General features: G+C 40.9%; 1 protein-coding gene across 10 annotated transcripts in view; it reads right to left on the bottom strand.

Moving 5' to 3' along the window:
* Positions 1-348: 348 nt before the first annotated feature.
* Positions 349-17,024, bottom strand: part of LOC110506300 (MAP kinase-activating death domain protein) — an 83,273-nt gene continuing 66,597 nt past the window's right edge. For 5 of the 10 annotated variants that reach the window (XM_036963256.1, XM_021585788.2, XM_036963260.1 and 2 more), the window contains 7 exons: positions 15,393-15,500; positions 14,979-15,143; positions 14,747-14,819; positions 13,972-14,078; positions 10,821-10,890; positions 3,646-3,692; positions 349-2,048 (listed from right to left, as the gene is read on the bottom strand). In XM_036963256.1, coding sequence (XP_036819151.1) covers positions 1,935-2,048; positions 3,646-3,692; positions 10,821-10,890; positions 13,972-14,078; positions 14,747-14,819; positions 14,979-15,143; positions 15,393-15,500 — 684 coding nt within the window. In that variant the 3' untranslated portion in view covers positions 349-1,934. Of the gene's footprint in view, positions 2,049-3,645; positions 3,693-10,820; positions 10,891-11,511; positions 11,521-13,971; positions 14,079-14,746; positions 14,820-14,978; positions 15,144-15,392; positions 15,501-17,024 lie in introns of all 10 variants that reach the window. The other 5 variants (XM_021585775.2, XM_021585787.2, XM_021585790.2 and 2 more) reach the window with 2 other exon arrangements.

The raw sequence follows: 17,024 nt of genomic DNA, 5'->3' as shown, positions 1-17,024 counted from the left end.
AACACTTAAGCCCATCTCTCTGTCAATGTTTAGATTGGAATTTCAGTAATTTGTGTGGTATTTAAAAATACATGTGAAATTAGGAATTTAATGACATTCTATAAAAGGCTTTATTTTTACCTGCAAATATGATCGATTAATGCAATGCTTTTACTATAAAGGAGATTATTTAAAAAAAGGGTATTGTCTTAGACCATGCTAGTATTGCATTAAATCTTCACAAATATTACTCTAGATTTCATTCTCATGTTTTCCAAATATATGTATGCACATTGGATATGTGCTACATCATTTTGGTGTTCATCCTAACTTTGTGGCAAAATAATGATTTGAGACAAAATGGAGGGCTTTGGTTGACAACTTTTATTTTGATATTGCCAAAGCTGTGCATGTTCTATAAATACTTTTTTCCAACACATATTTACAATTTCTCAACAGCAGTAGGCTAGCTAGCACAATAATTGGGTTGGTTGGTTTCCAATACTCCCGTTTTGTAATGTTCTCATATGTAACTAGTCTAACAAACAATAACTCATGTTCGTTACCGTCTTCAAACTGTTTTGAGACACTCCTCATCCAGTTACTCTCATATTTACACCAGTGTTTTTATTGTCAAGAATGAAATACCTTAAATAATTACCTCATGGAAGTTGTAACAATATGTTCCTTACACACGCATTTCATCTCTAAAAAATAAAAGCCACGTAAACATTAAAAACAATATCCTGATCATATAGTATTATTCATATATTGCTGATCTGGCAAAACAATACAATGCATGTATACACTCACATACACACCACTTACAATTGGGCTGAAATGGGGCTAGATTGGATTTACTTTACTACAATACAGACACAACATGAATACTTAACACACCTCTCCAACGGACAAAACCATAACAGCAGTAGGTTTAAACATCTCTAGAATCTCCAAATAGTGATTTCGCAAGTATAAACAATAGGTCATATTTATTTACTTCAATAAATATGTACGACAATGAAGTCCTTTTTTACAATCTTTGCTCTGTGTAAGCCAGAATTGCCAAGATAAAAATAAATCAGAACAATGATCTGGCTCTGGCTAACTACGTAAAGTATTGCACATCTAGTGAATAAACCACACATGGCAAAACATCTTATGTTGAAATGTACAGCATTTTTTCTCTCCATAGTAACATTCAATACAGAGGACCACAGACAAGACATTTGACAGTAGAACTCCTACAGTAGTTTCGCAACACTGGGCAAGCTAAAGAGATGCACACATCTTGGACCACACAAGATATTTTAGGATCAAAAGGAATGAAACCTTAAAAGCTTTTACGTGCAGTGTTTGATGCACCATGCAGAAGTAGCATTTATTAACAAAGTGACAACCGTCAGTACTAGAGTACTTTTTAAACGTTTCACCGGTTTGGACAGACTGGAGTTTTACAGTAGTACCACATAGAATTCATCACACAGTCGCAGAGAGTGGACGGAGCGGTTGGTTGCTTTCTTATCGACTTGCAGAGATGTGGCTCACATCCCATCCCATTAAAAACAACCAATGAGACATTGGCAGCAGGCCAGGACGAGAGAAGAAAGACATGGGGGACGAACTGTCGCCTTGAAGATCAAGCAAGCTTACGGCCAAGACATCAGGCTGGGCCAGTATGGGAGGAGCCTAGTGGACGTGACCATGGTTGGGAAGGGTGTACACACGATGCCACAGACCAGGGATCACATGTACATACATACACACACCATAGGAATTTTACTTACATGGCAAGGCGCAAAGAGTAGAGGGTATTTCTTGGAGATGTACTTGCAGGGTGCAAAGAGGAGTAAAGAGGTGTGTAGGATTGTCAGAACTCAATGTCATAGTAGGGCCGAGATTCCACTTTGTTGCAGAGTGAGAGGCACGGGGGGGTAGATTGGAGGGGTTGTAGACTAGCTGGCCAGGGGTCTTGGAGATAGAAGCTTGGGCTTGCCTTCTGCTTCCTTCCCCTTCACCGCAGCCACGTAGGAGAAAAGGCAGAGGACGGAGTAACAGATCTGGTGTGCCTGTTTGAGAGCAAGAAAAAAAACAGGGAACATGAGGGAAGTATAGTTATGACCAAGCTACTTGTGGCATAGTTATACTACTTCTGCCGCCTTTCACTTTATTATTTGGTGTCATGGCTCTGTAGAACTAATCGTGTTATGAACAAAAAGGGGATTACATTATTTTAAAATACTTAAGAGATTAAATAAAAAGGCTCCTTCAAAAAAACTAATATTACATGCATTTTAGCAGTAATATCAAAGGGATTACTCTTCATAATCATGTCAGAAGTTTACATATATACACAGTAGCCAAATACATTTAAACTCAGTTTTTCACAAATCCTGACATTTCATCTTAGTAGAAATTCCCTGTCTTAGGTCAGTTAGGATCACCACTTTATTTTAAGAATGTGAAATGTCAGAATAATAGAGTGATTTATTTCAGCTTTTATTTCTTTCATCACATTCCCAGTGGGTCAGAAGTTTATATTCACTCAATTAGTATTTGGTAGCATTGCTTTTACATTTTTTTAAAACTTGGGTCAAACATTTCAGGTAGCCTTCCACAAGCTTCCATAATAAGTTGGGTGAATTTTGGCCCATTCTTCCTGACCGAGCTGGTGTAAATGAGTCAGGTTTGTAGGCCTCCTGGCTCGCACACGCCTTTTCAGTTCTGCCCACAAATTCTCTATAGGATTGAGGTCAGGGCTTTGTGATGGCCACTCCAATAGCTGGACTTCTTTGTCCCCATGGGCAGTTGCAGACCGTAGTCTGGCTTTTTTATGGCGGTTGTGAAGAAATGGCTTCTTCCTTGCTGAGCGGCCTTTCAGGTTATGTCGATATAGGACTTGTTTTACTGTTGATATAGATACTTTTGTACCTGTTTCCTCCAGCATCTTCACAAGGTCCTTTGCTGTTGTTCTGGTACTTTTCGCACCAAAGTACGTTCATCTCTAGGAGAAAGAACGAGTCTCCTTCCTGAGCGGTATGACGGCTGCGTGGTCCCATGGTGTTTATACTTGCATACTATTGTTTGTGATTCGGTCCAAATTCCAAACAAGGCGTTTGGAAATTGCTCCCAAGGATGAACCAGACTTGTGGAGGTACAATTTTTTTCCTGAGGTCTGGGCTGATTTCTTTGGATTTTCCCATGATGTCAAGCAAAGAGGCACTGAGTTTGAAGGTATACCTTAAAATACATCCACAGGTACACCTCCAATTGACTCAAATTATGTCAATTAGCCTAACAGAAGCTTCTAAAGCCATGACATAATTTTCTGGAATTTTACAAGCTGTTTAAAGGCACAGTCAACTTAGTGTATGTAAACTTCTGACCCACTGTAATTGTGATACAGTGAATTACCCTGTCTGTAAACAATTGTCGGAAAAATGTATTGTGTCATGCACAAAGTAGATGACCTAACCGACTTGCCAAAACTATAGTTTAACAAGACATTTGTGGAGTGGTTGAAAAACGAGTTTTAATGACAACCAAAGTGTATGTAAACTTCCTACTTCAACTGTATATGCAATGCAGTACTGTTAAAACAGATCTGGTGGCAATTGAATGCCAAGAGTATGGCGTTAGCCAAAAGAGCGGAAGAGTTTAACTCACCATGGGTGTCTTGTACTTGTGGATCACCACTTCCTTAGTTTCAGGAACTACAAGTGCAGGTGCAAGAGACAAAACAAAGAATTCAAGAGGTTGAAACCCCCCTTTAAGAAAGAGTGTTAGAGCTGGGTGTTGCAGCGGGTGTTGCAGCGGGTGTAGCATGTGATAAGAGTTTTCAGACTATGAGAGGGTACGCAAAAGAGGCTGTGGGCCAAGAGTCCACACAAGTACTGAACTGGTTCAGAGTTCACACTTAGCACAAAAATGATGCTACCGGATTTGATTTAGGCATATGCTAGATTGGACCGGACACGCTTCACTTGGGCATGATGTCTAAGACGGTGGATACTCTCATATACTATCTGAAAAAGTGTGGCATTTTCAAAATTACCTTTCTGCCACTGCTAGGTCTAGCAAATATATTTGATATTTAAGGGGGAGGGACAGTAGAATCGAAGTGCAACTTTGGGTGGTTCTTGCAGGCAAAATACGTTCTTCGTAAACCATCTCAAATTATTGTCTTTGCGAAGCGAAGTTCAATAATGTGCTAACAATGCACTAAGAAAGCCACTGTAGGTAGCTAGCCAGCTAATAAGCTAGCTAGTGTGCTATCTAGGTGAAGAATCCCCTTCTCCCTCAGTCACCAGCAGGGTTGGGTAGGTTACTTTCTAAATGTAATCTGTTACTACCTGTCCAAAATTGTAATCAGTAAAGTAAACTCAGTAACATAATTGATTACTTTCAGTTAGCTTTGGATTACTTTCCCCTTATGAGGCATTAGAAGCAGTGGTGTGTAGTCATGGATACCAAGGGAAGCCAGGCTTCCTTGAAAAATTGACAAAAAAAATATATTTTGTGTATTTGTTTTCATAATTTTCCTTCAATTCGCAAGAGGCTGAATGTATATCATGGAGAAAGCGACACTGAGCCCCTCTGTCTCCGTATGTGTAGGCCATCTATCTGATGCTGTCTGGTCATTGAAATTTTTACTTTCACCTTTATTTAACCAGGTAGGCCAGTTGAGAACAAGTTTTCATTTACAACTGGCCCAGATAAAGCAAAGCAGTGGGACAAAAAAACAACACAGAGTTACACAGTCTTAAAGAGTATGACATTGTTGCCACCTGTAGCATTGAATGCAAGGGAAGCCAGCGAGCATTTGGCCTCCCTTGATAATTTTGTAAAGAAAATAATAGCCAATCAGCGTTGCGCTGAACTGAGTGAGCTCAACTGTGAATGCTCCTGGTGCACCAAAAAAAAAAGTGTCAAGGGACACCAGTTTGGATTTCACATCGCTTCAAGAAAAATACGTAAAATGACAGAAACAACCTCAATTGTTGCATTTCGTGTTGTCCTACGGTGGCTAGCTAGCTAGCTAGCTAGCTAAAATTGTCCCTTGCCATGGATGGAGTTAGGGATTTGGTTTTACTTAATTCTCCGTACTGACCAATGATTATAAAAGCGATTCTGATCCAACCATAAATTCAGACATTGTGCCCCTGGACCGAGAGGTTGGAAGTTCAATAGCTATGTAGCTACTGTATATGTAGAAGGCTAAATGTTAACTAGCTAATGTTGCCCACGAAAGGAAGTTAGGCTAGCGAGCAAGCATTTTAGCCAGGTAGCCTATGACAACAAAAGATAAAAGTGTATATTGTATGACAGTCATAGAACGTTTCGTCAACATGAATGAGAGGAGGAAGACATTGGTGTTTCTCAACAAATCAAATCAAATTGTATTGGTCACATACACATATTTAGCAGATGTTATTGCGGGTGTAGTGAAATGCTTGTAGTAGGGTGAGTCAACATGTTTTTTTCTGCATGCACACACAAATCAGAACAATGGACAGCCACATCATATTTAGCTCATGTTGATCAGACTATATTGTTTTTTTGGTATATTATAGTTGTCACTATTAGACTAAGCATAGATGATGTTGAAATGTTGAAGTTGAAATGGTGCTGGAATATTGGAGGCGGCGTCTGTTTTCATTGCGATTTGCGTTAACTCTACTTAGTTCTAAATCAATAGTTGTTTAGTTTTCCGAAAATGTCGTAGACATTAACTTGCTTGACCATGCTGTAGGTCAAATATTCCAAACAGCCTACCCGATCGCTCGGAGGCGTCCGCATGGTCCTGGCTTGGCTTCCCCAGTGATATTACCCATGCACCGCTACTGAGAAGAAGACAAAAAGTTTCCAAATGCATTTGGTGATTATCATAGTGGTCTCTGACTGGTGGTCAGACTCACTCAGGTGGAACACACTTAAATGAGAGAAAACGGTGTCATATTTTTCCCCCTACACATATCCTTACATGTAATCCAAAAAGTCATCCTCTAAAGTATCTACAATCTGATTACAATACTTTTGCTATGCCTGTTGTATATCCCCACAGATAACTTTCTACAATTTTGCCTTGCTAACTTATCCCGGTCAGCCTATGCTAGCCTACTCACCTTTATATATTGTCTATTACAAATTAATATATCAGTATTCGGTTACAACATATAGTCCACGTTCCTTGTTTAGCTGCATATTATGTAGGCTTCCATTACTGTTCCTCTGACAGGTCCATTCACCGTTGCGGTAAACCGTGGTCAGAACAGCATTTTGTTATATCCATTACAGGTTTATATTCCATATAATCTTACTTACTATCCCTTTTGTTACCATGTATGCTTACATACATGTTATTTGTGCCTGTTAATCTCTATGGGGAAATAAAATCACTCACTAGGCTGCAGTCCAAATACGTGATTTTTAGTCCCTCAGCCCTTTGTCTAGTAACTTTCCCTCTGGGAATCCCCATTGAAACCGGATGTAGTTTTATTGCCACCTTAAATGGAGGTCCAATTCACAAACGTTGCCCCCTTGGCCCTCGATTTTGCTCGACGGAGCGAGTGAAGAACTTGCCACTTGCAGGGTTGATATGACCCACAATTCAATACAAACTGTAGTCACATGTCAAACTCTGGTGGCAGCAAAGTTTTACATTTAATCAACAAGGCTGCATTTTCAGCATGCCAGAAAAAAATTATGAACCTAGCTTGATAAAAAAATTTTTTATCTAGACAACATTGATTTTAGCGTTGGAAAATTGTCTTAGTCTCATTGTGAGGAGCCTATAAAACCGTAGATTCATAAACATATTTTGTGGAATTATGAAATTTGTATATACAACCGGCCGTGATTGGGAGTCCCAATTGGCCCTTAGGTCTGTTGTTTTTAAGTTCAAACTTCAAGATTTCCACCAAGGACGTTGCCTCTTCGATCAACACTCTCCCTCGCTTGGGCAAGGGACATTTAAGGAACACTCAGACGTGATGATGTAAAATGCCATTCAAGGGCTTAGAGTTCAGGGCCGAGGGCGGTCTACTTTGAGTTTGTAACGCAGCCTTTAAGAGTTGTCGTTTTCTAGCACCGTCCTATTTGGCATGTTCACAGATGTCAGTCAGCCTTTGCAATTAGAGCCATTACAGGGCTCGCCTGCTGCCTACCTATGTCAATGTTTCATCTAGTGAATTATTATACGTTACTAATATTGTATTATCATTCCTTTTCTCTAGTAGAAATTTGCACAACTACATATTCACCATTATTCTGGTTACTGTGTAATTAAAGTGTTCACAGTGAATCAACGGCTTGCATCGTCTCTTTGACCGAAGACACAGGGGGCTAGGGTCGCACTCCCAGGGCATAACGCACATAGTATTCCACAAGCTATGCTGACTGGCAAACAGCCACCTCTAAGTTAGGTAGCTAGCCATCATCTTTCAAGCTAAATATGGAAAACTGCATGTGACAATATAACTTGGGGACAGTTTGGTTATGTTTCCACCATGTTTGCATACCGGACTACCATCTTGAAGACTGTCTGCATAGTTCACCAGAGATGAGATCGCAAAGTTAGAGAATTTAGTCTGCCCAGTCCACAGCAAGCGGCCAACTGCAAACAGCTCTGACAAACAGCTGGCAAGTTTGTTTATTTAGCTTAGTTTCCGAGAACCACCCAAACTTCGACCTCGCTTCTAGCTTGCCGCCAGCTTTATCCTTGTGGTACATGTCAAACAGTATACCTGTATGAGCTGGCTCAGTTTCTCACCTGATAAAAACTATATATACACACTACAGTTCAAAAGTTTGGGTTCACTTAGAAATGTCCTTGTTTTTGAAAGAAAAACACCCATATAAATTAACATTAAATTGATCAGAAATACAGTGTAGACATGGTTAATGTTGGAAATTACTATTGTAGCTGGAAACGGCGCACAGAGGCCCAGAGGCAAAAATCACTCCTGTGTTCCAATGGCCCGTTGTGCTAGCTAATCCAAGTTGATCATTTTAAAAGGCTAATTGATCAGAAAACCCTGCCTAGAAAGCCAGCATCCCGGAGTTGCCTCTTCACTGTTGACGTTGAGACTGGTGTTTTGCGAGTATTATTTAATGAAGCTGCCAGTGGAGGACTTGTGAAGCGTCTGTTTCTCAAACTAGACACTAATGTACTGGACCTCTTGCACAGTTGTGCACCGGGGCCTCATACTATTTATTTTCTGGTTAGGGCCAGTTTGCTCTGTTCTGTGAAGGAGGTAGTACACAGCGTTGTATGATATCTTCAGTTTCTTAGCAATTTCTCGCATGGAATAGCCTTCATTTCTCAGAACAAGAATAGACGAGTTTGAGCCTGTAATCGAACCCACAAATGCTAATGCTCCAGACACTCAACTAGTCTAAAGAAGGACAGTTTTATTGCTTCTTTAATCAACACAGCAGTTTTCAGATGTGCTAACATAATTGCAAAAGGGTTTCCCAATGATCAATTAGCCTTTTAAAATTATAAACTTGGATTAGCTAACACAATGTGGCATTGGGACACAGGAGTGATGTTCGCTGATAATGGGCCTCTTTACGCCTATGTAGATATTCCATCAAATAAAATCAGCCGTTTCCAGCTACAATAGTCATTTACAACATTAACAATGTCTACACTGTATTTCTGATCAATTTGATGTTATTTTAAATGGACAAAATATGTTTTTCTTTCAAAAACAAGGAAACGTCTAAGTGACCCCAAACTTTTGAACAGTAGTGTAGGTTCTGTTGTTTCCTAAAAAGTGGTTTTTACTGCCCCCATTACATACTGTTCCTAGATTTGTTTTGGTGAATAGATTCAACTGTTTGTAGCAGCAAGCCATTCGAATACAGGCATCCAAATGATTGTGTAAAGAAGGACATATGTGGCCCACGGAAAAGGAAAGAATGCACACTAATGCCTTGAAAATACAAAAAACAAATCAGAGTCACACAGTGAGAGCAAATGTGTACAGCAACAACAATGTGAAACAAATGTGGAGAATGGGAAAGAAACAAAGCAAGACATTATAGGGAAAAAAAGTGTGCCAACCAAGAAACTGACTGCTTAAAGACACAAATACATAAGTTGTTAAAGGGATACTTCAGGATTTTGGCATGGAGGCCCTTTAACTACTTCCCCACTGTTAGATTAACTCATTGATACAATTTGTATGTCTCTGCGTGCAGTTTGAAGGAAGTTGCTAACTATAACAATTGCAAGCTAGCGTTTGCGTGATGACTGGAAGTTTATGGGCTCACAAAACGACATCCACACAGGACACAGAGACATACAAATGGTATCCACGAGTTCATCTGACTCTGGGGAAGTAGACTGCCAAAATCCCAAAGTGTCCTTTTAATGAGGCCCAACTCCCTAGACCACGTTCAAAGCCAGTGTCAGTGGACAGACTTTTCATTAGTAACTGGGAACCCTTGAAAGAGGGGACAACGATAAAAAGGGGGAGGGAATGGGGGGGGGGGGGCAGTCAAAGCCCTCTGCTCCCCACATTGTCAAGTCAAGTAGCCAGGATCCTTGGCCTCGAAACCGCAACGCATTGAGGAAAAAAAACAACACTAGAGGGGTTTGCTTTAAAAAAATACAAAAAAAGTGATGGAGAGGGGCAGAAAGTTTCAGTTTAATAAACTGTCAGGACAGGCAGAAACCCAGCCAAGGAGGAGGGGCATGAGAGAAGGCGGGAGCGGAGAGGAGGAATGCTCTTAAGTGAGGAAAGGAGAAGAGAAAGGTGACAGCACTTTACCTGCTGGAGAATGAAGGTTTTCATAGCGGCAAGGATGAGGGTGACGTATTACAAAAGCAGCACAGAGACACGGCAGTAACCCAGTCCAGCGCTGATATTAATGGGGGCTATAACCTCACAGATCTAGGCCTCTCCTAACAATCTCATTGGTCACTGGTTGTCTGTTTCAAATATGGCAGTGTAAAAAAGACACAATAAACCATCTACTGTACTCATCTGGAAGGAAAAATGCTCTAAATATCTAAATACTAGCCCTGGTCTCAGGAAAGGAATCCCCAGTCACATTTAGTAGGCACCACGTTTTGAAAATGGCTGAGATCCTACCTGAACGTGCCTAAGAAAGTACAATTTCCTTTTCTTTCTGAATTCGTTTTTTTTTTTGTGCCTATTCAATGCAACCCAAATGTGGCTATATCCAACAAGTTAGCATCCTTCTATCCTGAAGATCGAGCGAGATAATTCAGCTTCAACTGAGAACATCATTAACGTATGCGTCCTTCATTCTTAATGAGCGTTTAAAACAGTTCAAATACGATCTGTGGCTCCGCCTCCCTCTGCTCTGGGCTTTGATGAATTTCCCTCTCATGCACATAGCATCTTACTTGCTCGAGTGAACCCTAAAACGATTTCCTACCCTAAAGCTCTAACTTCCATCATTTGATCCTTACAAAAATCTGATGCAGAAACAAGCGGTGCATCAAGTCTTCCATCTTAACACAGCAGGCCTGACACCTAAAACCTCATGGTTAAAAACTAAAAACACAGCAAATAAAGACAAACCTCATAAATAGGGCTGTTTTGTCTTGTTTTATAATCAGCAATAAATATGAAAATAAGCAAACATTCATATTTGTGAGGGCTGAACTTCTCAAATTGCCAAATGAAACTAGCTAAATCTAGCACAGACTATATTTGCCCTGAGGTAAGCAAGAGCTGTTGTGAATCCACTGAACCCCGAGTCGTTACAGTTGCTAACTCTGTGCGTCAGCGTTTTCGTCTGTCGTGAAGCTGAGTTACTGCCGTGTCGAGTGCAGACCTAGAATCAATAGATGTGGTAATTACCAAATTCCTCCAGGACAAAGACTCCCTTCACAGTATTGCACTTTTTAATGTGATTCAGCTCTATGAAAACCTAAAACAAAAAAAACAAAAAAAAACAACAAGACAGAACATTAGTAACTCAATGACAACATGCTGAAATGAAACATTTCAGAGAGAAAATGAACAACGTTAAATTATCATCTAGTCAATACTAAAAGGGAAAGAAATACAAAAGATGGTATATGCAAGCTTTTAAAACGCTACAAAATGAAATAGGACAGCACAGAACAGAACTTTCCATGTTTGAATGCTTACATGGGCTGGGGCTGGGTGAGTAGAAATGCATTGTGGGAAGGTCTATGATGAAGTGAGTGCTATTAATGATTACTGGCTGAATGAAACTATAATATGGTCATTTGTTCACACTATAGTGCCTTAGATAAAGTGTGCATCAGCAAAGCTATTGTGGCCATTTGTTGTCAACAGTGAAGCAATGGCGACTGCTAATTCATTTCCGTTTTCCCTACTGATGCAAATGCACTGTGGCCCATGTAATGCTTAGCATACATGGAAATTCCATATGAAAACAGAGATGAGGACACATAAAATAAAGTTGACCACACACAGCTAAAGAAATTGAGGGGAAAAAGAACCCCCCCCCCCAAAAAAAAGTCATAACCGCTAACAAGCAAACACGGCAGAGGTTGTGTACCTTCCGCTTCTTGCAGGGGGAGAGAGCATGGAAGAGAAACGGTTTGGATTATTATAGGACAGAAGAGCACAAACACTGGACGGCGCTCAAAGAGGGCGCTGCACTATCAACCTAATGGACGGGACTTGACGTATTAACAGCTATCAATGCTAATATGCCTGTCACAGAAAAGTCTACTGGAATGATGAAGTGCTAAACTACAAAAGGTGGAAAAATAACTACTGAAAGTTGGTCTAGTCTATACTTTAAACAGCTGGACTTTTTTTTGGTTCGTTCCTGGGCCTAACCCAGAAAATGACATAATTACTACCAGTTTACCAAAACCAACACTCTGGTTGTAATTCCATCATTTCAACCAGTTTTGACGGCTTTGAACCCATTCCCGCCCCCAGTGCCCTCCATGCCCCCTCCTCCAGCAACGAGGGCTGGCACCAACAGCTCAGTAGTACAGGTACAAAAGGGCAGTCAGCCACATCGCCTCCCCAACAAAACAGGCTGCCACCTATAACAACCTCACCCCTCTGTAACATGCCCGCGTATTTAACCCTACGGTGACCCGTCTGTCACTGGAAGCTTGGGTGGGCCTGCACTGGCAAAACGTAATGGGTTGGGCATGAACTATTATATGAAAAAGTTCTTTAAAACAAGACAGTTAAGTGTTTGTTTTAAAAAAAAAAAATATTGCATGAATGATGTCTATGAATATGACATCTACTACTGGTGCATGAGCTCCTGCAGAGCTGACGGTGGGGAAAAAAAGAGGTGGTTTGAACTTTCCAAGCAGCACGTATGTGTTGTTCCTAAAAGGTAAATTAGGTTAAGTGTCTGTAGTAGGGAAAGGGTATTACAACATTATGACTGTTGTACCCTTGTTCAATTCGATGATGATGTAACTGTTCTTCAACCATAGCAATGTGTTCTAACCTGTTAGGTGTTGCTTCAAAAAGAAGGCACAATCAAAACACACTCTCGATTGGCCACTGCGATGTCTAGCCTTAATTCCTTTCAATTAGGTGCACTGTGTGATCTAAAGAAATCAAGAAGGCAGTTCAAAGAGCTAGGACCTTTCATAAAGAATGTAGTGGTCAAAAACATTGTTTTCTATTCTACTACAGTAGAGTATTACTTTATGAGTAGGCATTCCCATGTGTTGATTCAATGCGTTTTTGCTCCAATCCTACAGTGTGATATGTCCAGTGTGTTTCTTCACTATGGTTATATTAAATGAGTGCCACTCCTATGACCCTCAATCATTGGCGGAGCAATTGTATAATTGTTATTTCAGAACCAAGCATTTCCTTTGGGTCCAAAAATATCTACTTGTGGACTGAGGTCAATTATATTCTTACTCAAGTTGATTCAGGAAACCCCAACCCCAAAAGTTGTGAATACTTGAGGTATTTTTCATCTAACTTTAATATGCAGGTCAAGGGGACAAAACTTTAAAAGAACGGTAAAATAAAATGGCAATTATTAATGAAAAGTCTTTGCACAAGGTCATCTGTCTTACCTCTGATGCACAAATCACTCTTACACAAACAGAACACTTGCCTTCCCCCACAAACGACAAGGTTTGGGCACCACAACTAAGAATGCTAAGCATGAACAGAATATTTTTGTATTTGTATATATATATTTTTTTAAATGTCCAATTATGAGATTATATATATATATATAAATAAATAAAAAAGTACCCCTTTTTTCTTCCCAATTTCATGATATCCAATTGGTAGTTACAGTCTTGTCCCATCGCTGCAACTCCCATACGGACTCGTGAGAGGCGAAAGTCGAGAGCCACGCGTCCACCGAAACATGACCTGCCAAGCCGCACTGCTTCTTGACACACTGCTCGCTTAACCCGGAAGTCAGCCGGGGGAAACAGTGTACAGCTGGGGACCGGAAGTCCGCGTGCATGCCAAACTCTCCCCTAACCTGGACGACACTGGGCCAATTGTGCGCCGTCTCATGGTTCTCCCGGTCGCAGCCGGCTGCGACACAGCCCGGGATTGAACCCGGATCTGTAGTGACGCCTCTAGCACTGCGATGCAATGCCTTAGACCGCTGCGCCACTCGGGAGGCCTTTAACAGAAATGTTTAAGTGGATATGTGTTTTCATCTTGAAACATACATCTTAGTGACTGCACAAAAAAATCATAACATATTTTAAATCATAGAAAGACAAAGCACAAAAATGAGTTATTCCTCTAAGGTCCTGATCAAAACAGTGACTGGTACTCTGCTTTTTCACTCAATTCAGTAGGCTATAAAAATGTATCAATGTCAAAGATAAATGCCTTCTATTCTCTCTTTTTTTTAAAGGGACCTTAGAGGAAGTGAGCCACTGTGTGTGTGTGAGAGAGAGAGAAAGAAAACAGAAAACGAGGAGAAGAATTGCGGTGGTTGGAAGGAGGTTAAATGGTTTTGCGTGTGCGTGTGTATGTGGTAATACAGGCCTCCTACCTGGCTGTGCATGAATTTGAGGTTGATGCCTTCCAGGGTGACTTGCAGCAGTCCTCCCTCGCCAGTCTTCATGTCCTGCACAGGGAACTCTCCACCCAGCTCTGGACCTATGGAGAGAGGGGCAGATCGCTTAAACCAAAGGATCCCTCCCCTATCCATTCCGCTGTACATCTCTTTTGAAAAGTGTTAGTGATGACAGACAGAAAAGTCTTTACTTGGCCTTCTGAGCTGATTGACTCAAATGGTTATAGAATTTATTGGACGATAAAGCAGTAGGGTAGAGCTCACCTTCACTCAGAGTTATTCCTACATCCCAAAGTTTTACTTTTCCATAGACTAAGGAACTAATACTAACTGTTATTAGCCCCTAGTGTAGCGGTATACAAACTTCCTCATCGGGGACCCCTTTTTTTTTGGCCAAATGTAATGACAACCATAAAAATCGGCACATTTCCATTTTTACACGAACAAATAACCTTTTTTCATGACATTTTCATCTCTCTTATTGAAATGAAAAGAAACCAATAAATACATTTACTCAATAATTCATTTTTCAAATTATCTTTCTCAAAAACGTTTGTATATTATCTCATACATTAATCTGTACTCTTCATTTCTTTTAAATATATTTTGGTGGCCCCACTGTAATTCCTCTAGGTCCCGACCCAGACTTTGAATACCACTGCCCTAGGGCCATCCATTTTCAAAACGCAGGGCAAGAATACATTGGTGGTGCCTCAAAGAAAGACTCCAGCCAACGTGCACACCCACATACCTGGTTTAATGCTCTGCTGTCGGGCAGCAGCTCTTTCCATGCTGTCCTTCACACAGTAATACAATTCGCGACACTAGACAACAAAACATTTGAATTTCAGATTATGGAATACAAAAAGTGGCTGTACAAAGTCTGACACGAAAGTCACAATTTACAGTCACCTTAATCACAGGTTCCACTAACACGGAGATCAAAGGTGTTCATACTCGAAGCGCTAACGGTAGCGGCTCACCTTCTTGGTGTAGAACTTGTTGAGTTGGGTCTCCTGGCCATTGCGTCTCCACAGACACAGAACCTTGGTCTTGGGGCAGTAGGTCATGTTGATGAGCTTCTCGTACCACCAGCGCTCATACACTGTGCCGATGTTGCTGCGCAGGACTATACAGTCGTCACACACCTGAATGGGGGAAATGGACAGAGGCAAAGGATGCAATTATTTGATATCCACTGTAGAGCTAAACGCTAGATCTACTGAAACTACAAATTGCAGAGTTTTGACAGTTCTTGACGATGATTTGTAAATTCGATCTATTCAGATACTCGTCGGGCCATCTCTGGGGGCACAATAAAAAAAAACATGAACAAGGCCAACTGCATGTACAAGGAAGGGCCAGGAAAGTGAATGCTGAAAGTGTCTTTCTCATACCTCCATGAAGAAGATGTCCCCCGTGGTATCTGTCCCAGCATGCACCACGAAGGTCTGCTTCTTGATGTGACGGCTTCCGCTAGGTCTGATGGACAGCTCGCGACCATTCTGAAATGTGAGTGAACAAGACTTTTTACCCTTCTCCTACAATTTCTGCGGCCCCGTGGAAATCTAATTAACATAATAAATAAAATCCCCATCAAAATGTATCTGTTTAAGCTAGAGATATGTTGTTAATTTCTTTTTTTGCATGGGCTGCGTCTCAATCCACCGCATCCGCCGAGATCGCCCTCCACATCTGTGGTGAAAGGTGGCAGAATTAGAAGAACGGTGTTTGTCAGACCATGAGATATCCAGAAAATCAGTCTTCTCAGAAAAACGTCTGTAGCATCTGAATGGTTTGGCCTATAAAACTATTATGACTCATGAACCCGATGGTGTTCTCCGTTTTGCTCTACAAAGTTGATACATCCCCTTCTGCCAACTTCTGTCTGTAGCCTCCGAACAGTTTGGGCTACACAGTAATATGACCCCTCTCTGTGGAAAGACGAGTCTCTCACAAACACGTTCATGTTGGTTGTTTTACTCTAGGATGCCCACAAGGCCTCAAGACTCATCTGAAGGTCCCCGGTATCAGTTTTTTTTTTAAAATCAATGGAGATTGTTAATTGTCTTGAATAAGGGGTTAAATACATGCAAAAAAATATTTAAATAAATAATACATTTCCTGATCTTTCTTATATCTTTCAGATATAGGACAGAATTTCCTTTCGATTTTTTTTTTGGGGGGGGTATTGTTGTTCCATGTATTGAATCTGTTATTCAATGCTTTTCTATGGTCTAAAAGCAATAATGGCCAAATCAAAAGTGTCATCCCCGGCTTAGACAGGGCTTAGACTCTAGAGCATGGGTGTCAAACTCTGGCCCGTGGGCCAAATTTGGCCCGCGGGGTAATTATATTTGGCCCGCGAGACAATACCAAATTACTACTAGAGCTGGCCCGCCGGTATTATACAGCGCATTCACCACTAATACTACGAATCCCATAATGCTCTGCTGTTTTCGCGCGCCAATCAGGACAGGACCCAGAAACGCTCTCTCCTCTGTGACAGTAGTCATAGCAACATAGACGCTACAACTGTCAGCGAGCTAACCCTTCCCAAAAATGGCGAAAAGAAAGGCAGAAAACAGGAGCTTTCTGGACAAGTGGGAGGCAGAATATCTGTTTACATATGTAAAAGACAAACCTGTTTGTCTTGTTTGTGGAGTCAACGTGGCTGTAAGTAAGGAGTACAACATTAGACGACACTATGAAACGAAACACCATGACAAATACAAGGACCTGGACATGACTCAAAGGAGCCAGAAAGTAGAGGAGATGAAAAGAAGTTTGGTTTCACAACAGAATATGTTTAAAAAAGCCACATCACAAAGCGAGGCTGCTGTAAAGGCTAGTTATATAGTGGCAGCAGAGATTGCAAAATCAGCCCGGCCCTTTAATGAGGGAGAGTTCATGAAAAAGTGCATGATGAAGGTTTGTGACCTCGTATGCCCAGAGAAAAAACAAGCATTTTCAAACGTGAGCCTGAGCAAGAACACAGTAGCTGATCGCACATGTGATCTTGCCACCAA

Source organism: Oncorhynchus mykiss, chromosome 26 (assembly GCF_013265735.2).
Source record: "Oncorhynchus mykiss isolate Arlee chromosome 26, USDA_OmykA_1.1, whole genome shotgun sequence".
NCBI lineage: Eukaryota > Metazoa > Chordata > Actinopteri > Salmoniformes > Salmonidae > Oncorhynchus > Oncorhynchus mykiss.
Note: the sequence above shows the minus strand (reverse complement) of the source record. Positions and strands in the feature narration are given on the sequence as shown.